The following is a 26,384-nucleotide window of genomic DNA, read 5'->3' as shown; positions in this document are numbered from 1 at the left end:
ATTCGAAAAAAATGACTATTGGAAAATGGAGAAATATATCCATGATTTTCTTTTAATGAATAAATGAGATTGTAAGACATTTTGTTAGAAATACAACTTTGCAATATTTTTCCATGTTCTACACAAAAATATGATCGTGTTGTTTTTGTTTTTTTTCTTACACAAAGAACGAGTATAAAATTTTATGGCATTGCCTATTTGATATTAAAAATAAATTCTCCAACTAATTCACCACCATGTTGTTGAGAGTATTACAAGGTGTTAGGGACACAATACAATAAATTCTGTTAGCTAATTCATAATATTTCGTTGTTTACTGTATTCGATTTTGTTTTTTTATGAATACAAAAAATTACACTTATACACAGAGTATGCAAAAATTTATTGAAGTTTGTGTGCGGGTGTGTGTGTGTATAGAGTTTAAATATTAGAGCCATGTAGTGTATATATAAGTATCAGTGTGTGTTGATATTTGTATGATTTCTGTTGATTGGTTTGTTGGCGCTCTTAGTTGGTTATGACAGCTCCAAGAACTTGTGAATACCTCGAATTACCTCAACATAGGTTTCTGTCACTCCTCACAGCAGATATTGACTTGCGACTGGGGGGAGGGGGTACTTTTTGTTTAGATTTGTTTGTACTTTTTTTGCACAGTAATTAATTAATAAATATTAATTATAAGAAAAACACTTACAATTATTAACCAGTAGTTTGTAGCAAATTTTGTACGTTTTTGTTTTTAATGCAGTTAAGTGCTGTAATAAAACTAGTGACGGTAGTGTGGTTTTTGAAGGTGGTAGATTGTGGTGTATTTCATGTTTGGCTCTATTAACCATTTTATGTGGTGTTGTGTGTTTTGCAATGTTTTAGATGATGAATGATTTGAGACAATTAAGAGACCTGATCTTAATTTTTTAAATTTTTGATTAATTTGGTTATACAATTAATTGTTGATTAAAAAACAAACGAACGATAAACTAACTAAGTATGAGACCCTGTGATTGGTTTTTAATGGCTTAATTTATTCTATTCGTACATTTTGGTTCGTTTAAACTGCTTCAATCTTCAATAAGTTTTATTTGAGGGTTTTGTTTTTTTTTTTTTAATGAAATTTCCAATTATAATTGAACTAAACCAAAATGATCGAACATTGGGTAAATAAATATTGGTTAATATTGTTTGGTTGATTGGTTGTTTTTTTTTTTTTTTGGTGCTAGAGGTGGTGGTTGGTAACAAACCCCTTTGATATTGTTTCGGTTTTGTTTGTTGCTTGATTAATATTAGACAAATTTTTATTAATTGGCGATGACATTTTTGTTTTGATTGGTTTTAAAGTTATGAGTTTTTGTGTTTTTCTTTAATTTTTTTTTGTATAATTTTTGCCAAACAATTAATGAAATTGTAGTGAAGAAAAGGGAGGGGAAAGAAAGAAGTGAGGAAGTAGGATAAAGATATTTCAGAGATTTATTGGTGGTTTCTTCGAAACTTACCGCATTCAACAGGCCTATGGTGGTGGGTGGCACTACATGAAGGGGGGTATAGACATCCTCATTTTCTTGTCTCACATACAGCATGACTCTTTCACTGGTAGGTGGAGTCATACGGCCGCGTTTCATGGGTGGGCCAAATTCACTCATGGCCAAGCTTTGATCCAAAATGTGGTCCTTTTTGTCACTGCGGTTTTTATAGAAAAATTAAAAAAAGAAAGGGATTTTTGTAAAATTAATTTTTGTTCATTTTTTGTTAATTACTCCTTTTTTTTGATAACATTGGTTGACTTTTACAATATACTCACGTCTGCATGTCTGGTGGAAAATGATTGTGAAATTTCAATGTTGGCGTTGCAACCTTCTGTCCATGCAGTAGAAACGGTGAGGCACCTTTTAAATCAGCCGCCCCATCAGTCTCATGGCCATAGAAGCCCTGCGAAGAATTACCAAACGTATTGTTATTGTTATTTGTTTGATTCTGACAATAGACATTGTTGTCATTGTATTGTGTGGTTAAAGTTGTTAATTGATGCGGAGAAGTTGCATTGGTAGTGTTATGATTTGTTGGTGGTATTATTACAGATGTTGCTGTAGATATACTACTATGATGCATTGGAATTCTTACCTTCTCCAAATCATCGGCTGGTGAAAACAATACCGGCGGCTTGGTAAGATCTTGCATTGTATAAAATTCAGAACGATCAGTAACCGGATGATAGAGTTCATCTAATTTTTTGCGTCCAGTTGCGGTCATTTTGCGTTTAGCAGAACGTCGCTCTTCATCACGTGTTTTACGCTCAGCACCCTTGAAATAAAAGAGAAAAAAAATATTAAACAAAATTATTTAGGAAAACAAAATTTAATAAATAGTTTAATTTTAAAGACTTTGGGTTAATTGTCCCAAAAAAAAAAAAACAATAAATAAAGAAAAATAAATTTAGTAAATAAATTAAAGTGATAAAATCTAATAGTGAACAAATTGTATGAATTTTTATTTTGTTTGTCATATTGACTTCGAAATCCTCAAATACTAACATTTAACATTCCAAAGACTTAAGATACAAACTCCACTTATACTCTCTGAGAGAATATACAATGTTCACACTCATCCAATGACTTGAACAAGTTTTTGTCTTAAGTTTTTTGATTTTTGTGTTATTACAATAAAAACTAAGAAAATGTCCACTATTATAAATAAATTTAAACAAAAAATACTGATAATACAGATCAAATAGACCAATGCTGAAGCCTGTCTTATTTTTATGTCGTACCTTTACGGTAAAGAGTGAAAAATATGAAAATTGTTTTGCGCCCTCATTTAATACTCAAAAAGACTTAAGACGCAAACTTCAATAAGCCTCTCTGAGAATAATCTAAACTCTCACTAACAAATACATTAATTAGGTTTTGTCTTAAGTTTTAGGCCCGTAAAAATAAAAGATTATTATTAAGATTTAATAAAACTAAAAAAACAATAATCTTTAATTAGCTAATTAATTAACTAACTTTTTGTATTTTATATTTTAATTCAGTTTAGTACAATTAAATGTATTTTATTCCACATAGCATTGGTAATTTTTGACAGTGCTATTTTGTTAATAAAAAAACTTAACTTACATTGCGATAAATAAAACCGATGTGAGGAAACTTTATTTTGAGAGTGAATAGTTCATACAGCTTACACAAATTGCTCATAGCTCAAATATATAATTTTAATATAAAGCCACTTGCTATACTACAAAATATATCTCGGATATCATGTGATATAATGTGAATCTGTCATGCTTTCATCTTGATCTTGGTTTTTGTTTGTGCAATGTCATATTTCTCTAGCTTTGTTTTCATGCCAAGACACAGTTAGATCAACGTCCATCAGGCCATGTCATATGTTGGCACCCCATGTTTCCCTGTGGCAATGGGTTCAGTGTCATCAGTAGGAACAGAAGCCAAATGCAACAAAGGATCATCAGCAAACAGATCCAACACAAAGCCTTCACATCAGCACCAGTTACAATTAAAGTTTCATTTTCTGTTATTTACACCCAATTCCCTCCAAACCTCTCTTTGGGACTTTGTTGAGAATATACAATGATTGTGCTGATGATATCCAGCTCTAGGCAAATCCTTTATCTTTAGACGTATACAAAGTCAGACGTCGTATATGGCACAAGGTTTATCAAGCGGAAATATACAAGTGGATGTTTCCAACAAAACCCACAGTTGGGGACTCTACCTGCTCTAGGCCAACTGGAGAAGATGTTCTCAATGGACATTACAATTAAATGAAATTACAGTGATATTGCTTACAGAACACAAGAAGGATGAGGGTTGGTGGATGGTGGCATTGGAAGCGGATGGTTATAAAAAGACGCCTTAAAACAGAGCAATCTAATCCATCTGCATAACGCCATAATAAATCTTCCACGGCAGAAATATCTTGAGATGTTTATTAGCCTCCTCACAACAAAAAGAATGAACACAGAAAACAACGATCACAAGTGTTAGAGTAACAAAAAATAAAACAAAATTTCCCTGGCATGCCAACAATTATTATTTGTTTTCAATGTCTAAGGCTTTATCTTCGGGGAAGTTGGCTCTTTCTAATCTGTAAAAGTGGCGGCACTCACGTGTTAAGGTTATCATTAAAAATTTTGCAATGCTTTTGAAGCAAGTCCAAAACATAATTTCTTTAATGCATAAAGAATATGCGAATCTGTAACAGCACTTAGCGGTGGGGATAATGGGATTAGAAGATTAAAGATTTCTACATACTATGGGTGAACCACCAACGCTTTGCATTGGAACTGTAGCAATCGTTAATGGACTGTCTTGAAGAGAATTGCTAATGAAGCGTTTAAAAGTCCATGATGGCCAAAAGAATTTCCTTTAAACAAGTGTGAATTTTATATGGCACACATAGGTAATAAATTTCGCTTTATGTTGTTCTTCTTATTGGCTTTGTGGTCAGAGTGAATTGGGAGCGGGTGAGGGGAGGGCGGGGTTATGGTTTCCGTCCGACAATTGATGTATTGCCGCTCATTTTGTGTGCTAAAATGAATGAAGACAAAACTAAAGCAACAAATCTCTTTGATTTTAACATATGGAGCTATCTAACGGTATGGGGTAAATGCTAATGGCAGGCTTTTACACATCAATACATGGGTGTAGTTTGGAAAAGGATACATAACAAAATATAAAATTGAATTGGAAGAAATTAATTCTTAATTTATTTAAACGTTAGCAATTTAAATTTTTTGTAGCTTATAAAAAACTTTTGTATTTGTTAATTATTACTACACCGAAAAAAAAAAATCCGTAGTGAAACTAACGCTAAATTTAACTTATTTTTATTTATTTGCTTGTAGTTGAATTTTATTATTTTTATCGAAATTTTCCACAGATTAATGAAATCTTACTTTTTTAGGTATGTCTCAAAAATTTTATGAACTAAACGTGAGTAGAAAGTTCAATGACCAAACACATAAGTTCAATATGAACTAAAGCAAAAGAAGATTTTCGTACGATTCCCAAAAATAGTAAGAATGAACTACTGTATGGTTAAAATGGTCATGATTTGGCGCCAATGATTTTCTTCTTTATTTTTGGTTAATTTTTCTTCTATGAGATGATGTAATTTCGTAAACTGCAGTTCAAATGTACAACAGGGCATAAACATTTCCTGGTTTTAACAACGCTTTGTGGAAATCTCAAAATGTAAAGTAAAATTTAGTTAAATTTTCGTGCGAGGTAGTTCATTCTTCCTATAAAACAGTTCTCTTGTTTTTCGGTGTAGTTTTCCTTTTTTAGTTTTTACTTTAGCTACGCCTCTGCCTGCTCACTTACTATCTCTTGGATCAAGGTGAAAAATAAGGAAAAACACAACAACAACAAAAATAGAAATTTTCCAAACAAAAATATGCAACGGAAGCTTTGTTTTTCCAAAGCCATACATCCTGCCTTTGTCTGATATGGCGATTTTTTTAATGCTCGACTCTCTTTGTATGTCTGTCCATCTGTCCTGTAGCTTTTATTTTGTTCATGGTCGGCCATAGATATTCATCGTAAGTGTATTGATGTTAAATTTCCTTAACTTATATTTTTGTTTTGGAATTTATAGCTTCATGCAATCGAGAGCGATCAAAAGCAGTAAATGATCTGACACGCATCTTTTCGTGGTGGTGGTGGTGGTGGTGGTGGTGTTTGCTGCCAAACATTCAATGAACTGAATGAAATTGAAGCAAACTAAGTAAAGTGAACAATACGAGTGCCTACAAATATTGCTAATGTTGTTGGCGGCGATATATTACTGGCATTGGGTGAAAGATTTAATATCATTTGGTAGTTAGCTATACACCGACATATGTGAATATCGCAATTTTTTTTTTTATTTATACATCAGAGTGTGTTAAACTATCTATGGCAATAAATTTCAAGATATTTTAAGGTAAAAAGAGAACAAAAAAAACATTGAAATAGATCTTATATGTTTATGTTAAGAAGGATTTTCTAGTATGCCTGGTGGAGACTATCTCTCTTAATCTATTGTGGCATATGCTTTCTTTTCGCTAGATGGTATATGTTATTTTTGTTTGCAGCAAAGAAATGTTTTATTGGACACATAAAGACAATTTAAAAGATAAATGATTACAATCAGTAAACTTTTTGCAATGAAATATTAGAGTGAGTAAATAAACAGTTCAACAGGGGAGGGGGATGGGACTTAGGTATGGGTTATAAAAGAAGAACCAAAGTTAAGAATAGATTTAAATATTTAAAAAAATTCAATTATAATATTTTTTTCATTTATTTTTTTTCACAAATTATAGAATCCAAAACAAAAGACTTAAGCAGCAAACTTATTACAAAATAACTTTAATAAAACAAAATAACTTTCTACTATGTATTAAAATAGCAAATGCAGATGTTTTTTCCTAATATTTGCTAATTCAAATTTACAGTTTCATTTAGCCATTATAACTGTCTAATTTTTTGTAATGGATGTGGACCTCTTAACACAACATTGTAAAATATTCTTTGGACATTTCTCATTAAGACCCATTACAGTTATTATTCAATCATTTACAAAACAACAAATTTGAATCTTCATACCGTACCTTACCATCATAATAAAATGACCCCATTGACTTTGGTAACATTAATGAAAATAACTATGAAAAGCTTTACAAATTTTTGGTTTACACCTGTAGATGAATACCTGTAATGTATGCTCAGATAGGATGCATGGTAATTTGTTTTTTTTTTTCTACTTTAAGCCTCCAAGAGGTCTATCACCTTTTAAGATTTGCGTAATTATTATAAGCCACCAGCATCTTTTAATTTTTTTTTCTAACAATAATCACCGATTACCATGTTGTATTGGTATCCAATCGTTATGTTAATGGTTGTATCGTAGCATACAAGAATAGAGGGTGTGTGGGTTATGAGGAAAAGATTGAACTCAACAACACACAAGATGCATACATTGCCGTCATTATTATTATTATTATTGCCATCGTCAAAATCTTTGAAAAATAATGTTAAACTTTTTACATGTCAGTTTAAAGTCTAGGTAAATTATGTTTGTGTATGTAATGGAAAATTGTTGAGCTTTATCATCGAGATTATTTTAAGGGGCTATTCGACATGATATATTTTGGGATTTTCCATAAAAATAGAAAATGTAAAAAAAAAATGAAATCAAAAACAACAACAATGATTAAAGAAAAAAAAAACCAACAATAACAAAACAAAACGAATGTAAAAAATTTTATGAAATTACTACTTCCAGGTGTTTGGTACGGATAAAAATAAAAATAGCAAATTTATTAAATTTAATAAACAATTGATCATAATAGATAATACTAGTGTATTAAAAAGATAAAACACAAAAACAATTTTTCTGATTCAATCACGGTTAATTTTTAATTGAAATGTCTTCAACCACAGAAACCACAACCAATTAAAAAATTATTTTATCCAATTAAAAAATTAATTGATACTATTAATTTTTGTGATTGATTTTTGTTTCAATTAAAAAATTTTTTAAATCAATTAAATTTTTAATTGAATATTTTTTAAAACTCCCCAGCAAAAAAATTTGGAAGTTCTTCTCAAGGCACAACTTTAAAAGAACTTCCAAAAATGCTCTCCGAAAGATGTTCTCTATTTTAACTGCACAGGAAGTTCATTTGAGTCGATTTCTTTATAACTAGATTTTTTCATATTTTTAATTTTATTTTTTATTTTTTTTTGTGTGTTTCAAATAGGTTAAAAACAGATAAAGAATTAATAAAATGGTACAAATTATTTAAATTTAGCCGGAAAAAAAATGCTAAATCCTTTGTAGAAAAATTTCGAATTTTTGAAAATATTTGATCACAAAAGTTCCAGCTAGACAAGCGTTATAATGCATTAAAAATCATAAAAAATTTAAAAATTATTTATTTGTCAAAATATCACAAAATTTCTTAATTCACATCCAAAACACTGAATTTGGCTCACAACTTAAGAAGTGCTGCAAATTCAGTTCAGCGGCTGTTGAAATGGAATGAATGAATGAACTTCCGTCTATGTTAATTTCATCGCTTCTGCGTCAATTTGGCACCACTTCCGGATCCAAAAAGAACATTTTCACTACTTTTTTGGCGACACTTTTTTTGCTGGGTCAATAAAGACTCAGAAAAATATTTGGAAGTTCTTTCAGAGGAACAACTTTAAAAGTACTTCCAGAAGATGTACTCCCAATGATGTTCTTTATTTTAACTACACAGGAAGTTCATTTAATTCAAAAATTTATAACTTGTTTTTTTCATATTTTTAATGGGTAATATTAACTTTTTTGTTTCAAATAGGTTAAAAACAGAGTAAGAATTCACAAAAAGGGTCCAAAGTATTTAAATTTTTTTGAAAAAAATGAAAAATTGTGAAGTTTGGAAATTATTAATTTTGACAAAATATTACAGAAATTTTTAATTTACATGAGTACTTCCGTCCTATGACAATTTTGCACCACTTCCGGATCCAAAAAGGACATTTTTTTTTTGGTGACGCTTTTTTTGTTGGGGACTTTAATTGAAAAAATTTTCGTGAACGTTTTTTTCTGTGAATTTGTTATATGAACTATTGAAACTAGCAAATTATAACAACAATTAATATCTTAATTGCTGATATAAAAAAAATTGGATGTATAGATAAATTGAATTTTGAAGTGTTTAAGATTATATCTTTTTTTCATTAAATATTTTATAAAGATAATTTTAGTTATATTTCATAAAACCATACGCTTTTGATTTTTATTTAACAAATGTTTTTTTTGCTTTGGAAAAATTGGTAAAATTTTCGTGAAAATTTTTTCTGTGAATTTATTAGATGAACTATTGAAACTAGCAAATTATAAAAAAAAATAATAAATGCTTAATTGCTGATATAAAAAAAATTAGATGTATAGATAAATTGAATTTCGAGGTGTTTAAGCTTATTTTTTTTTTCGTTAAATAATTTAAAAAGATAATTTTAGTTATATTTCATTCAATTCATTAGCCATTATCAATTCCCAACATTCGCTATTTCTAATATTATCGATGTTAGCAATGAGATTCATCAAAATTTGTATATCTTTTCTCAGAGCTGGTGCAATAACTTTTATTTATAATGTCTGAATGAAAAAAAAAATTAAATATTTTTTTTTTTTCAAATTGATCGATACCCTCTGTACAATTTTCATTTAAAACAATAACATTTCAAATGATAAGATATAACTATGGAAGAGTTGGGAATGGGAAATAAGCGCATAACAAGATGCTTACTTAGATAGAAACAGGTGAAAGAAAATATCATCAAAGTCATTAAGTGGGCATCATTAATAGCCAATAAAATCTATGTAAGTATGAATGTTGTGATTTCTATTATTGGTTTTTTTCCTGTTGTTACTGTAATGGAGTGCTTGATGGGGCTTTTGCATTTTTAATTTTTGGGTGTGGTTTAGTTAAACGATATAAAGATGGGGGTAAAAAAGATGCTCTTTAATGACATTGGGTATGAGGTAAAATAGAAAAAAATAAAATGAAAGAAACAATAATGAAATGATGATGTAGTAGCAACAAGTGGCATAAAGATAATGTTATACTTTCTAAAACAGAAAATTAATGCATCAGCATCAGTGGCAATGAAAGTCATGATCGACAAGAATCTCTGCAAAGTTATAAAAAATAAAACAACAAACATATAAAGAGGGACCCCATCAAAGAAACTACTACGACCTATCATCAGAAAACAAAACATACATTTGGTATATGTACATCAAAATGTCGCTTGGACATAAACCCAGAGTCACTGCTCGTATCTTCATTCATTGATGATGGTTGTTGTTAATTTTGTTTTTGTTTTTATTGTATCTTTGGTCCATGTATTTTAATGTGTTTTGTTTTGCTACTGCTGTTGATGCTATATTATTTTATTTTATTGGTCTCTTCTGATATGTAGCTTGCTTTAGGCTTGCCTCCCCACCATTACCTCATGTCCAAAAGACTAAATAATATTGAAGGCTATGCGCTAATTTGAATTCAATGGAATTTTATTAAATTACAACAACGGCAAAAAAAAACAGAACGTCCAACTTCATATCCACTGAATATAATAAACACTATTATACTGAAACACAAATTTAATTGATAGCATCGCCAGCCACAACCCATTGGCCATTGGCCAAGCAGGCAGTCAGGCAATAACTGAATACAAACCATATGATTATTGGGTACATTTAAATTACATATGCACGAACATTATAAAGACAATCACAGGAGGAAATAACAACAACATTAAAAAACACGAAGAAAAAAAAACAAAAAAAAATAAAAAATCGTTGTGCAGATGCATGAGATGAATCTTGCATAAATTCTGCAGTGAATGATGAATAAGAACAAGGGCCACCTATAGATGATGAGATTTTCGAATTTTTTATTAAACTTGGGTACTATTGACATGCCAACAGATTGTAACCGAAATATTTCAATATTATCCTAATATTGCTGAAAACCCAAATAAACTATGTTCAAATTTCTAGCAATTTTTTTATTGAAAAGTTTGTTGCTTAAGTCTTTTGTTTCATTTTCCCAAATGGTGAAATAAGAAGTTTGTTTCTTAAGAAATTACATATTCGGAATTCAAATATAAATTCCATGAAGCCTTTATGGTAATTTTTCATTTGTTGGATGTCATATTTAGATCATTAAAATGGTTGACAAATACTTTTAATACAAAATTGTGAAGTTTACCTACTGAGTATCGATCCTGAGTAATGATATTCCTGCATTTAATATCTATATGGGCTTTTTAGAAATATTATCTATATTTTTTCTTAATATTCAGAAGACAATTTTTAAAAATTTGTAGTTATTAAATAATTAGGTTTATTGAAAAATATTTCACACTATACCCAGGATATTTAGAGACTGACCACTTCAGTTGTGGCTGATGATGATCAAATTTTACTAAAATTATTTTAACGTGTAATCTTGTTTCTTTGCAGTGGTTTAACCCGAAATTAACTTTTATAGTATTTTGTAAATTACCAGAAAACCAATCAATTTTATTTTTCGAACAAAATTCCCAGGATTTTAATGACATGGGAAATACAGAAATGTAAGACATATCAAAACCTAATATTAACATAACTGAAAATTTGTAAAAATTAAATTTCATGTTAAAATAAATGGGACAAGATTGCCACGAAAAATGGAGGCAGATAATAAAACAGCAAAAATTTGGGGCAAAATAAAAATCTACAATTTCGAAAGGAACAATGATATTCTTTTTAACGATTTTTTTTCTCCCAAGCAAAAAGTGTACACTATTATTTTACAAAAAGAAAAAAAACAACGAACAGAAATTTTTGGGAAAAGCCCTAAAGGGTTTTAAATAAACACTGACTACATTAATGTTTAGGTTGTTATGATACTCATGCTTGGCCATTTAAGGCCGGCCAAAGGTGTTTGGTTGTTCGTGGCCAACGAGTGAGCGAATCTGTTTCGTTTCATGTAACAAGTGCAATGGCAACGATGGCTCATTGCCAAAGCGGGTATTGATGTAACCTTTCAAAAAGACGAAAAAAAAACTAAAGAATCCTTACAGTGCTATGGTTGTTGCTTAAAAAAAGGGGTTTTAACACTTCATCTTTAGGCTGTATTTAAAAATGTATACATTGCATTGCAGTGCTTTTTGTAGGTTACTTGATTTCACAGATGATACATAACAAACAAAAAAACACAAAGATCAAGTATTGGCAATATCATAAGCAACAATACCAACAACTACATCATCATAAATGTAAAAATCTTGTATTACTTAGTTTGCGTAATACCTACAATCAAAAGGGAAAGGGTCCCTCTCATCGATGCTGATAGTGTAGATGCCGCCACCGTCGCCACCATTGCTATAATGTGATGGCTGATGTGGGTAAGCGGCCAAATGGCTAACTGCCTTGCCTGGCCTGGCTGACTATGGATTTGTTGTATCGATTACATATCTACACAAAAAAAGGTCTACCTTGCTTTATATTATAAAGGCAGCAAGCCTTATAGAAGTGTGTTCGAAAAAAACACATAAAGGTTCCCTCACCAAACGCATAAGGGACAGACACATGTAGACTATTACCCACCCATACTTGTATGGCCTTATGCAGAGGTGAACACACAGATTCATACATAGACCAGTCGTATGCATGGCACGCTGTAATGAATTGCATTGCCACCACAATGATCTTAGTATTACATAAAAAATCGAAAAAAAAAAACACTCTGTAAAAAAAAGGGGATCTACTAAAACTCACGAGGGGAGAAACAAAACCATTGAAGCATTAAGGTTTCAATAAAAAGAAACTGACACACACACCCATGGACCAAGCACGCAAGTTTCTTATGAACAAGTGAAAAAAAAGTAGTAGTTCATATCAACCTAACCAAATGATATATTCAATGACGCATAACACGAACAAGTGGGTTACCTTTTTGAGAATTGCATCTAGAAAAGTATTGCTGTTCGTATACTAGGTAGATAGTGGTAAAGGGGATTTTTTTTAATTAACAAAAATCATCGAAATCAAAATGATTGTGTGGTTTACATGATATATCTTGCAATTTGAATTAGTAATATGACATTTAGCAGAAACTTGGAAAAACCTTATTGTGGGTAAAAGTACCTAGAATTATAACATACAAGATTTAAGACTCAAAATTTGTCATAAAACAAAATAGTCATCAGTTTTTTTTTGTTAGACAAAAAAAATAAAGAAACTAATATTTAAAGGAAAATTATTGAAATGACTATTTTTAATATTATGGAACAAATAATTTTGAATGCCATGAAAATGTGCCTGTGACTTTTACAAAAACATTGCGTAGTCAACTTTTGACTTGCTTAAGGCCAATCTCGTTAGAAAAAGTAAGGAAACTAATTTTTAAAGCAAAAATATTGAAATGACCATTTTTAATATTATGGAACAAACAATTTAGAATGCCATGAAAATGTGCCTGTGACTTTTACAAAAACATTGCGTAGTCAACTTTTGACTTGCTTAAGGCCAATCTATGTTCGGATTTCGAGTTGAAAATCAATTTAGTTTCGCGGTTATTTTTTTAAATTTCAAAATTTCAAAACAGTTAAATTTACACAATTGATGATTATTAAATTTTGGTCACGATTTAGAAGCAATATATTTATTTTCAGTTATATTTTTAATTATCAGAGAATTTTTAAAAATTTTACAAAGCATCCATTGCATTGTAAATTTTTAGCATGGGGTTCTTTCAGGAAGAAAATATTTTGAGAGGCCGTTTGTGTTTTTTATATACGAGAGGACCGAAATTTTTCATAACAATTGACCATGACCGCGGAAACCGTTAATACTATACAGAAAAAAATATCAACAACATTTTTAAATTAAAATTTTAATTGAATTTCAAGAAATATTCAATTAAAATTTATTTGGTTCAACAAATATTTTAATTGAACCAAAAATCGATCAAAAAATTAATTGTAGCAAATCAATTTATTAATTGGAACCATTGACTTTGGTGATTAATACTATCATTTCTGTGATTGAAGGCATGTCAATTAAAAATTAATTGAATAAATAAATTTCGTGATTGAAGATCAAAAATATTTTTCTGTGTATAGTGAACATAAGACAAAAGCCAATGGAAAATTTATTTCTTAAGGTGAGTACTATGTTCGGGTTTTTCACCAAAACATTAAAATAAAAGTACAAATATATTTATGAAGATGATTATATTTTGATCAAGTCTTGTCAAATAGTGGATGGAAAAGATCCAAGAAATTGATTGCAAATAGTTTTATATTTCTAAATAAATTAATTAAAAAAAGTAACCGTGAAAACAAGCTGATTTTCAGCTGGAAAACTGAACATAGTACTCAGCTTTAGCGATGAGTAATTGACCATTTCTAAAGGGTGATTTGTTAAGAGCTTGATAACTTTTTTTTTTTAAAAAAACGCATAAAATTTGCAAAATCTCATTGGTTCTTTATTTGAAACGTTAGATTGGTCCATGACATTTACTTTTTGAAGATAATTTCATTTAAATGTTGACCGCGGCTGCGTCTTAGGTGGTCCATTCGGAAAGTCCAATTTTGGGCAACTTTTTCGAGCATTTCGGCCGGAATAGCCCGAATTTCTTCGGAAATGTTGTCTTCCAAAGCTGGAATAGTTGCTGGCTTATTTCTGTAGACTTTAGACTTGACGTAGCCCCACAAAAAATAGTCTAAAGGCGTCAAATCGCATGATCTTGGTGGCCAACTTACCGGTCCATTTCTTGAGATGAATTGTTCTCCGAAGTTTTCCCTCAAAATGGCCATAGAATCGCGAGCTGTGTGGCATGTAGCGTCATCTTGTTGAAACCACATGTCAACCAAGTTCAGTTCTTCCATTTTTGGCAACAAAAAGTTTGTTAGCATCGAACGATAGCGATCGCCATTCACCGTAACGTTGCGTCCAACAGCATCTTTGAAAAAATACGGTCCAATGATTCCACCAGCGTACAAACCACACCAAACAGTGCATTTTTCGGGATGCATGGGCAGTTCTTGAACGGCTTCTGGTTGCTCTTCACTCCAAATGCGGCAATTTTGCTTATTTACGTAGCCATTCAACCAGAAATGAGCCTCATCGCTGAACAAAATTTGTCGATAAAAAAGCGGATTTTCTGCCAACTTTTCTAGGGCCCATTCACTGAAAATTCGACGTTGTGGCTCGTTAGTAAGTCTATTCATGATGAAATGTCAAAGCATACTGAGCATCTTTCTCTTTGACACCATGTCTGAAATCCCACGTGATCTGTCAAATACTAATGCATGAAAATCCTAACCTCAAAAGAATCACCCTTTATTTCACGTCCATGGAAAGAAGGCGTACCACGTTATTTTGGAAGTCACTAATAGAAAAAACTGCGTTTCACAATCGTGAACGGACGTTGTCAAAATGAAACGGAAAGGTTCACAAAAATCAAAACAGAATGTTCACGATTTCGTCCACGGGCGTTCACAATTTCATGAAAAGCATTCGTTTTTCTTTGGCTATGGTTAGGTTAGGTTAGGTGGCAGCCCGATGTATCAGGCTCACTTAGACTATTCAGTCTATTGTGGTACCACATTGGTGAACTTCTCTCTTATCATTGAGTGCTGACCAATTCCATGTTAAGCTCAATGACAAGGGACCTCCTTTTTATAGCCGAGTCCGAACGGCGTTCCACATTGCAGTTAAACCACTTAGAGAAGCTTTGAAACCCTCATAAATGTCACCAGTATTACTGAGGTGGGATAATCCACCGCTGAAAAACTTTTTGGTGTTCGGTCGAAGCAGGAATCGAACCCACGACCTTGTGTATGCAAGGCGGGCATGCTAACCATTGTACCATGAAAAGTCTTAAAATAATCGTTAGACGTTGTTATGGCAACTCCGCCTTTGGTGCTAACTCCGCAATGTGCTAAGGCGACTGTTAATGGGTATCGTGCAGGCAACACAGGTTCGAGTCACGGTAGCGGAAATCTTAGCTTTCTTTATAAATTCGTAACCATTACGTTTTCAAATCATGAACGCTGGTTGTTGTTTTGACAAAGTATGGTGTCATTTTTACGTTGTGAGATTGACCCCATCCTAATGTTCTCAGGTTGACAACACATGTGTTTTGTTTCACTTTCATGAACGGATCGTTTCGAAATGACCACGCCGTTCATGATTTTTTCTATGGGTGTTTGTACCACAAATATTTGGAATTTATTTCGATGACTTAATTTCTAATTTCTCTTCCAATGATTCGTCCACAGTAAATAAAATAAATTTACCGCTCTAAATAGCCTGTTTTTTTTTTATCAAAACACGCAATGTAAATTTAATTTGTAAATTCAATTATTTTGAATTTTTAAACAAATATTAAAATATAAATAATCAAACATACCTTATCGCAGAAAACTTTAATTTGACAATAGCCTCGATGGAAGACTGTTGTGTCGCGGGGATCTTCAAAAGTATCAATTTGTATATGTAATGGTAGACCCTGGAAAAGAAAAACAAAATAATAAAAATTATTATTAACAAAAAATATTTATTAGAAGAATAAAAAAAAACACACACAACAACAACAAAGATTTATAATTTCCTTTTGCTCTAGTTTTAATCGAATTAATGCACAATCATATAGATTAACATTTCAAAGCACTCTAAGCTATATATTAAGTAATAATAATAGCAAATGCTTAGATTGACTTAGTCGTTAACTGGGTGACTGACTAACTAACATAGAGGCACAAATCTATAATCATAAGCAAGACTCTAGTTTTGTTGCTGTAGTTTGATTGGCTCACAAAAGTATTACTCAAAACAGTCACATTTGTAGTGTGCATATAGAAATGAATAAGTAGCAACTTCCGTTGCCTTAAGCCACTTGACTTTAAAAATGTAAGCAATTCAATTCAAAAAATAAGTAAAAATATGTCGCCATCACATATTCAAAAACATTTGGCATTTAATCATATAGAGCTCTAAGAAAAATTGACAGAAATCAATAAAAAAAATAATAATGTGAAATAGACCAGCAATTATAAGAAATTAAAGTAAACATTGGCTATTAAGCATGCATATGTCTCTCTACATATTGGTAGATTGATAAAGTGCTGAATCAAAAAGTAATAAATAATTTGTTTGGCGCTTAATTATTTGCATAAATTATGTCAATTGAACTTTAATCTAAGAACTAATCAGGGTTGCAAAGATTTATTAACTTGAGGTATAACACTAAAGGGAAACCATAATAAATTGATCATGTCAATTTTCTGACATAAAGATTTATTTAATTATAGAAATTTAAAAAAGAGAGATTTAGAGAGTTTTTGAAATTATAGTGAGTCTCAATGTTGCAAGATTTAAGCAGCAGCAAATTTATTTGTAACAAAAGGTAGTCATTGTTTTAAACAAATTAAATCTAAGATGATTTTTTTTATATGTGGGAAGTGTAGTAAAAGCTAATGAATTAAGATAAAATATAATAATAAAATTGGTAAAATTAAACTTAAGTTTGAGTACCACATCATGCGTTAATCCGAGCGTTGATGGAGGGGTTGATATTTTTCAGTTTGAAGCACTCTAACTAAACTATTGCTTTCAAAGAGAAAATCAACTATTCAATCAACGGACGCATTAGCGGATGGTATATAACTCAACCTTTAGGAGGAGTAACTTATTTTCAAATTTAACAAGTAGGCCCTTGGGAAAATCACCCCATGAATATATCTTGTAAGCATTACGTTGACAAACGATTAAAATAGGTTCAGTGTTAAGAACAAAAAAACAAAAGACTTAAGACACAAACTGAATAATTGAAAATCAGAAATCAGAATTCCTTATCACTTAACCAAGTTCCAAGATGCCAATATATTCCCATAGACTTTAATAGCTTTGTCATATTCACCGAACAATTTGTCTCATTTCCGGTCTTTCATGGCCTGTAAACTTTCATGGGAAAACCGTTGAGGAAAACGCGAATGTCACTAAGAAAAAAAATTCATTAAATCCATGCTATAAATCATCATCTAAAACCGTTTTCAATAACGTTAATACTATATTTGTCACATTTTTCCCCTCCTCTATCTCTCTCTGCAATACTATCAAAATGCCCCAAAGCCGTTTCGATAGTAATACAACATTAAACATTTGTCCCCTTGCAAAAGACAAGCTTGTCATAACTAACAAAATAAATTTTCAAAAAAAAAACCAAAAGGCGTTGCATTGGTGGTAACCTGATCATAAAAGTGTTAGACTACAAGCTATTTTTCACTAAGCTCTCTATAATATTTTCTTATGGACAAAGTGGTCACTTTTGGCAGGCTATAGTACATATAAGACCTTATAAATAATCACACGCATATTTCTTTGTTGGCCTTCTTTGATGAGATTGTGAAAATTGTAGAAGATTTTGTGGAGCTGCACAAAAAAAATCAAACATGCGTTGGCTAAAAAATTTTAAGGCCTTTGGGTTTTTTTCTTTAGCCCCAAAGTGGCGAAAAGGGGCGGAATGTTGAGTATCATGATTGAAAACATCTATGTGTTTGTGTGAATGTTTTTCTTTTTATATTTAAGGAAACAACGGCATAAACATGTTTTGCTATTATTTGCTGCCGCATCTGTCAATAAAATATCGATTTAACATTTGCCTTAACATCATGTCGCACATGAAAAGCATAAAATGTGTTGTGTTGTTTGTAAAGCAAAGTTTAACACCAGACATGCATTCGGGTTGGCAGTTAGGTTGGCTAGCTTTCAGCAAGCAGGCCAACAAGCTGGATCGTTCATTTACTCACTTGAACGCTCCATCACTCCTTTTGTCCATAATATTTTCACGCATTATAAAATGTGCCAAGCGACAATGCGACATCAGCAACAACAAAATTAAATCAATTCTGTTTGTTCGTTTGTTTGGTTTTTTTTTCTTAGGATTTCTCCTAAAAACAACAAAAGCTAACAAATACCACACATAGGAAAAATTAAAAAAAAAAATGCAATAGTAAGAGTATTTGTATGTAGTATCCCTTATATTGGCTTATAATACACAAACATACATACATTTTATGTTCTCTGTGAACTCTTGCATTTTTTTTCAATAAATTTCCAATATTTTTTTAAGGCGTTCGTTCAACAACATAAAAACCAAAAACAAATGCAATCTGTCATGTACATATGATGCACGACGATGCCCAACTGGACAGACCATGCGGATAAAAGGACAGACGGGCATAATTTAGTATATATAGTAAAAGAAAAACATATTCAGCTAGGTGTTGCCAGATGAAGGATGTGTAAAAAACTAGGCAGTGCTATTAATCCTGGTCGTATCGAACGGAGTCTTTTTGATATAAGCAGGTGATGTTTTGTATGAATAATTAAAAAGTTTTACGAACTTGTAATGCAATAGTTTTTGTTTTAACCCATAAAACGCTTTCAATTAACAATGAATTAGAAAGTTCCGAGGCTTAAAGGCTTAGTTGCATATTTTAAGGCGGGGAACGTCAGACTATATTTAGGCTTTTTTTTAACACATTTTGATTTAAATCACTTTTGACATATCAAATAATATTTCGAGGGAATATTGACCTTAAACTTTTTGTGTCTTAAGTCTTCAGTTTAGATTCCATTTGTGGTGTCCACCAAAGTCTAAGGATCTGGTAACTCTTCTACATTATTGTCTTCTTTTCATACATACATTACCATTTCGCATGTCTTTGTTACATTTTAGCCACGACATTATAATCATGTCTTTCGTTTTAGAGCAGCAATAACAAAAAATTTAACACCACGACATAAGACGCGACAAAAGATGAAATAAATTGAGAATTAAAGTGAAAAATATGGTATATATCAACCAAAAAACTACAGGCAAAACAAAAAAAAAACAATTTTTGAAGGAAAAAATTATTATTAATGACTTATCAAGTGGGCGCTTTGCATGTTGCAATACAAAATGTAGACGATATGTATACAAACACGTAGATACAAAGAAAAAGACAGACAAATGGACGGACGGACGGACAAACCTCTTGTATGCAATTCGAGATCAACTGATGAACAGACATATGAATGCATGAAAACCAATGCCACCAAACACCTTGGCCATAATACCAATACCAACAATAAAATTTCGAACCATAACCATTTTTTAGCAGGTGACAAAATTCAGAGCAATTTGATGGTAAAACTAAGATGCAAAGTGAAATTCATAATAAAGAAAATAAATTAAAGTCCATAACTATGGATGATGATGATGACGATTATGGTGGGGATGTTGGCTTGGACTGAAAAAAAAAAAAAACTTAAAAACATGAAAAAAAACAAGAGATCTAGTATGAATATGTTAAGCTGTCCATTCAAAGTTTAGATATCATATTGCTTGAAAAGGGGTGTTGTTGCTGATGCTTTCCCCCCATGAGGAAGTTTCACAATAATGATGGAAGAGGGAGCAAAATGGTGAAGGCTACCAACATCAAGTCGATTTTATTATTTTTATTCATTTACTTCATTTTTTTTTTCGTTGAATTTCAACTGTAAATGCAATGCGAATGCGTATATGCGTGCAACATTTGTTAGTTGTTTATGTTGCAGCAAAACGTATTTTTTAATTAAGATAACAACCATTCATGGTGTTTGTTGTCATTTATTGAAAATGTCCATTGGGTGCTGGCGGCGGCCAAACGACCATTGGGGTCTTGCAGGCCATTGGCCAGCCATAAGTTATGTGTCTCGATATTGTTGGATTTCTGGGGACAGAAATTTTCATCATCTTCATGTTTCGTTTGTTTTTTTTTCTGAAGCAATTTTGATATCTTTTCAAGTTACAGGTGTTTCTACTCTCACGAATGTTAAACCTTTAAGTCAGGCTATAATCACAAAAGCTACAACAACAAATGATGGGATTTCTCATTATGATCATAGGGGTTTTGAAAATATAATTCTTGTTCTTCCTTTTCTCCCTAAGATTTCAGGGTCTTATCATCTTAAATCACTTGATTTGTCTTGACATTTATTACAAACCATATTTGGGCTTATGACCCCTTGAAGGAACACATGTATAAAAATGCACCTAAATAATATATGGGAATGCCTATCTATGTTTGTGTATGTTGGCTTTTCTTCATTGATGTAGTCTCTTTATAGATCTGGCCTTTGTCTAAAATCAAAGAAATCACAGAGAATGACTTTTAAATTGATTTCAATGGGGTTATAGCAGTGGTGTGAATACATATGAGAGTTTCTTTGTCTCAAATGCAGACAATCGTTTTCAATTTTGTGTGTAGATTTTTTCTACCTGATACAAATATTTTTTGTAAGCCAAAGAATACACTTGTCTCATATTTGCTTGAACATTTTTTTTTGCTAAGGGTTTTTTATTTTATTTCATTTTGGTTACTTTTATTCAAAGAAAATATGACTTTTAAAATTATTTATTAAGAGCATGCTGTGATGATGATGAAGGAAAAATCGAGCTAGAAGACCATATTAGTGAATGAAGAAGGACACATTTAAAATTGAATTGACACAATTTATGTTTGAGGATATTATATTATTTTAAAAGAATTTGATTTAACAATCGAATTGTTCTAATGTCAACCTAAATCATTTTAATATAAAATGGTTTAAAAAATTCCTAAACGGATTATACAACGAAAAATATGGTACATGTCGGTGGAAATTTATTAAAAATTAAAAAAAATTTTAGGTGTTAAATTAAAATAATATAAAAACCTATGAATGTTTGCTTCTTAAGACTTTCGATTGATGATCAACTAAACCAAAAAAAAAATATTTTTTTATAACGTTTCATATATAATATATGAGAAATGAGATATGTTTTAAGTCATTTTACTTAGGTTACCAATTTGAGTCATATGTGTTTAATTTTGCAATGAAAATTATTTTTTTTTTTAAAGAAAACATTAGATTCAGAATTTCTTATAATTTTGTTGTCATTATAAAAACTGTATAATAATATTATGGAAATTTTTGAAAGATGATTAAGATTATTATAGAAATCAAACAAAAGACTTAAGACATAAACTCATAAATCTCTTTTATGAAAACATGATAAAAATTTTATATTTTTTCTATTTATTTTCGTGTTTCTTTCACACATAAGAGTTTTAATAAGACAATAATCTCGCCATCTATGATTCATAATCAGTATTATTGGTCGACCAAGAGGAAAATGTTCTTGAACTAAAGCCAAAAAAAGCAAAATAAATTGTTACTACACCCTCAAAAAAAATCGCTTCTCTAACATATGTTCCAAACATATTTTGCAGGAAGCACATATATTATTGGATACTGCCGAAACATTAATATGTTCGTTTTATGTGAGCATATTATATGTTTGGAAGCATTTTGAGTCCAAAAATAGTATATGCTTGGGAGAAGTCCCCAAAGAAGATTGTGCTCATTCCCTCACATAATTTTCACTTCCACGAAATTTATGAGTTCTTCGCATCTTTTTCTGTAATAGGTTAGGTTAGGTTAGGTTATGTGGCAGCCCGATGTATCAGGCTCACTTAGACTATTCAGTCCATTGTGATACCACAGTGGTGAACTTCTCTCTTATCACTGAGTGCTGCCCGATTCCACGTTAAGCTCAATGACAAGGGACCTCCTTTTTATAGCCGAGTCCGAACGGCGTTCCACATTCCAGTGAAACCACTTAGAGAAGCTTTGAAACCCTCAGAAATGTCACCAGCATTACTGAGGTGGGATAATCCACCGCTGAAAAACTTTTTGGTGTTCGGTCGTAGCAGGAATCGAACCCACGACCTTGTGTATGCAAGGCGGGCATGCTAACCATTGCACCACGGTGGCTCCCTTTTCTGTAATACAAATATGCTGTTTTTTTTTCAAATGTCTATTCTCTTGGTTCCGAATATTCATTCTAATATTCAAATTAAATAATATTTAGACTTAAGCATATTAAATTTTTGGCCTTATCATGAAACAGTTTTCCGAAACAACATACAAGCGGTTTCACAGAAAATGCTCTCATTTCATTCTCTCGCTGTGTTATGTTGATATCTTTTTATTCAACCCTCCCGGTTTCCATCTCTATTTCTTTCTCTATACTAACTCTCTCTCTCTCTCTGTCGCTCTCTGAATAAAGTATCCCAACATATATATGTTTACTTGAAATTTGTAAATTTATATATGTTTACATTCACACATATTATTTTTATGAAATATTCATGCCCCAAACATAATATATTCTAACATATTAACATATGTATCCCAAACATTTTGTGTTAGTTTAGGAACATTACATGTTTGTACTTAAATGTATTGTGTTTAAAAATTGTGCCCGAAACACATTTTGTTTATATCGGAACATATGGAAAACATATTTTTCTAACAGTGTAACCACTGTAATATAATATAGAAAAAAATATTGTCGGTATGTCTACACGCAGAGAAGAAACATGATTGCCACAATCATATTCGAAGAGCAAAATAATATGATAGCAGCTATTTTTGCGGCGACCATGTAACATTTTAACCTGCAACCATGTTGGCTCAGTGAACATGGTTCTAAGAAAAATACAATTGTCCTCATCTAAAATGTTATTATATTGATAAAAAGAATTTTGTTTCCATTAAAAGACAATGGTCACGATCTAAAATGTTATGTTATTCGTCAAAAATGTTTTTCTTCTAGTTAAAAGAACATGGTCACAACCTAAAATGTTTTGATTTTTATGAAAAAACTTTTTTCGTCGTCGAAAAAAGGACGCCACTTGAGAAAAGAAAACACAAAATCAACTTTATTTATTTGTTTTTATTTATTTATAATCTAATTCATTGTTTATTTGTATTTATAATGTCGTGCAAGCAAACTTCACATATTTTTACACACTCTAGTTTGGTTCAATTTCAACAATAAGTAATCATTCCATATTTACATCGTGCCCATCAAATGTACAAACGCAGACATCATGTAACTGCAAATAAAAATAAATTATACCATATATCAAAATGCAGAACAAAAACCAGGTATATTTTTTTCAATTACACTTTCCTTTTTGGTATTCACATAAAACCACGTGCCATTTCTGAATAAATAAATTAACACAAAACACAATAATTCCGTATTCTCCGTCCATTCCAAGAAACAATCAACACACGACTGACGCGCAAAATGAAAATCGTGTGTACCTGCTCAATGTTTTTATAAAATTCTTGTCGCTGCAAAAAAATTAGAAAATTAAATGGTCACGAAAACAATGTACATGGTCTTTATGGCCATGTAATGGTTGTAGACATGTCTATACGTAAACTATAAAAATATTTTTTTCTCTGCAAAAAAGTAAAAAAATTGAATGGTCAGATACATGATTTTCCTGACCATATAATGGTCTCAAATTCTATCATTTAAATAATAGAACATGTTTGCGGCATTTGAGAACCATTTAAATGCTTATTGCCAACATATATTTTTCTCCGCTCGAAAATTATTTGTACAAAGACAAAATACATGGTTTTCGCGACAATTACATACTCTAAATAAGCATTAAATGGATGCGGCAACCATGTCCAAACATGTTTTTTCTGTGCGTGTATACTAATATTTATTTATGAATAATTTAATGTCAAAAAAGAGACAACTAATTTATTATTAATCGTTGTTAATAAATTATTGCAATTTTCATTTACTCTTTTTAAAGATTTAAACTAAGATTTCAACATTTTCCAAGAATTAAGCCCCTTATATAATAGATAGAAACCAATGAGTGAGTCTATGACAAGTTGATCAATCAATCTTGGTAATAATTTGCATAAATAGTTAGCTATACGACAATGACCAATGAACAAAATAAGGTGGAGTAATAAGAAATTCTCCTTGACCCTTATTTTCGATTTAATGTGTATACAAAAATATTGATTAAATACACGTGCTTAAGACTTTAATTGACTTTTTGTAAAGGATTATAATCCTATAAAGAGGTTTTATACAAAACAAAATGTTCAGAATTTAAATTACATTTGAATATTCATTTCGATTGGATCGATTGGGATCAATATAAATTTAGCAGAAATGTATATTCACTGCTATGTATGTATTTCAGTAAAATAACAATTATATTACATTTGTTTGTCTGCCCCATATTTTAAAAATTTATTTACAAGATGAATACCGATTGTATTTTATAAAAAAGAGTTTTAATTTAAAATTTATTTGAAGACATTTTATTTTTTTGAGTCAAAAGTAGATATGCAATTTTCATCAAAATTTAGATAGAAATTTTAGATGGCCTCTAAAAACCACATGAATGATTTTTATGGAGTTAGAATTTCAAATTAAACTTCAAGAACCACTTTCCTTAAACCTTTTAGACAAATTTTCGCCAGATTTTTGACTCATTAATTCTTATTTCTTGCATAAATAGGTAATATTAGTGGGTGCTAATATAATTTTCTATAATATTTTGAACTGACTTCCAAAGCAGCCTAACTTGGAGGCCAGATCTCCAATAAATTTATTTCTTTATAGAAACTATAACTGATGTTATTTGAGTTTTTATTTTTTGATACGATGTTCTAACTAAAGAAGAACTTAGGTTAAGTTAGGTGGCAGCTCGATGTATTGTGACACCACATTGGTGAACTTCTCTCTTATCACTGAGTGCTGCCCGATCCATGTTAAGCTCAATGACAAGGGACCTCCTTTTTATAGCCGAGTCCGAACGGCGTTCCACATTGCAGTGAAACCACTTAGAGAAGCTTCGAAACCCTCAGAAATATCACCAGCATTACTGAGGTGGGATAATCCACCGTTGAAAAACACGGTGGCTCCCTAAAAAGAAGAACTTGTAGTTGTAGTTATAGCTTTGATCGCAATTGTTTAATCAAATCTATCAGAACTCATTTTGGAGATCTATATCGATCTTATTTGATGATTTTTATACCCTCCACCATAGGATGGGGGTATATTAACTTTGTCATTCCGTTTGTAACACATCGAAATATTGCTCTAAAACCCAATAAAGTATATATATATATATATATATATATATATATATATATATATATATATATATATATATATATATATATATATATATATATATATATATATATATATATATATATATATATATATATATATATATATATATATATATATATATATATATATATATATATATATATATATATATATATATATATATATTTCATATATTTCATCCGATCCGGCTGAAATTTGGTACATGGTGTTAGTATATGGTATTTAACAACCATGCAAAAATTGGTCCACATCGGTCAATAATTATATATAGCCCCCATATAAACCGATCCCCCGATTTGGCTTGCGGAGCCTCTAAGAGAAGCAAATTTCATCCGATCCGGCTGAAATTTGGTACATGGTGTTAGTATATGGTCTCTAACAACCATGCAAAAATTGGTCCACATCGGTCAATAATTATATATAGCCCCAATAAAAACCGATCACCAGATTTGAACTCCGGAGCCTCTTGGAAGACCAAAATTCATCTGATTCAGATATTTGGTACGTCGTGTAAATATATTATTTATATAAAAAATAAATAAAATAAAATTTGCTTCACTTACCTTAACACCTTTTTGACTGCTAAAATCTGTACTTAAACATTGCACGGCGATATTAATCTGTTGAAAAAAGAAAAAGACAAACGAAAAATATTCCATTAAATTAAAAATTATTTGCAAAAATATAATTTTACCGCTAATATTTTGACCAATAAATGAAAATATGACAATTGCCACTAAGGCCATAAGGAAATCATAAACATAAATAGAAATTATACAAACAAAAAACAAAAAAAAAAGAA

At 30.9% G+C, this 26,384-nt stretch overlaps 1 protein-coding gene across 5 annotated transcripts in view; it reads right to left on the bottom strand.

Annotated features, from left to right (window-relative positions):
- Nucleotides 1-26,384, bottom strand: part of grh (grainy head) — a 475,110-nt gene that overhangs the window by 6,229 nt on the left and 442,497 nt on the right. For all 5 annotated transcript variants that reach the window (XM_075311013.1, XM_075311016.1, XM_075311012.1 and 2 more), the window contains 5 exons: nt 26,146-26,202; nt 15,956-16,054; nt 2,116-2,295; nt 1,796-1,923; nt 1,491-1,674 (listed from right to left, as the gene is read on the bottom strand). In XM_075311013.1, the coding sequence (XP_075167128.1) occupies nt 1,491-1,674; nt 1,796-1,923; nt 2,116-2,295; nt 15,956-16,054; nt 26,146-26,202 (648 nt within the window). The remainder of the gene's footprint in view (nt 1-1,490; nt 1,675-1,795; nt 1,924-2,115; nt 2,296-15,955; nt 16,055-26,145; nt 26,203-26,384) is intronic.

The sequence above is a fragment of the Haematobia irritans genome, chromosome 5 (genome assembly GCF_050003625.1).
Source record: "Haematobia irritans isolate KBUSLIRL chromosome 5, ASM5000362v1, whole genome shotgun sequence".
Classification (NCBI taxonomy): Eukaryota; Metazoa; Arthropoda; class Insecta; order Diptera; family Muscidae; genus Haematobia; species Haematobia irritans.
This window is presented reverse-complemented; position numbering and strand designations above follow the sequence as displayed.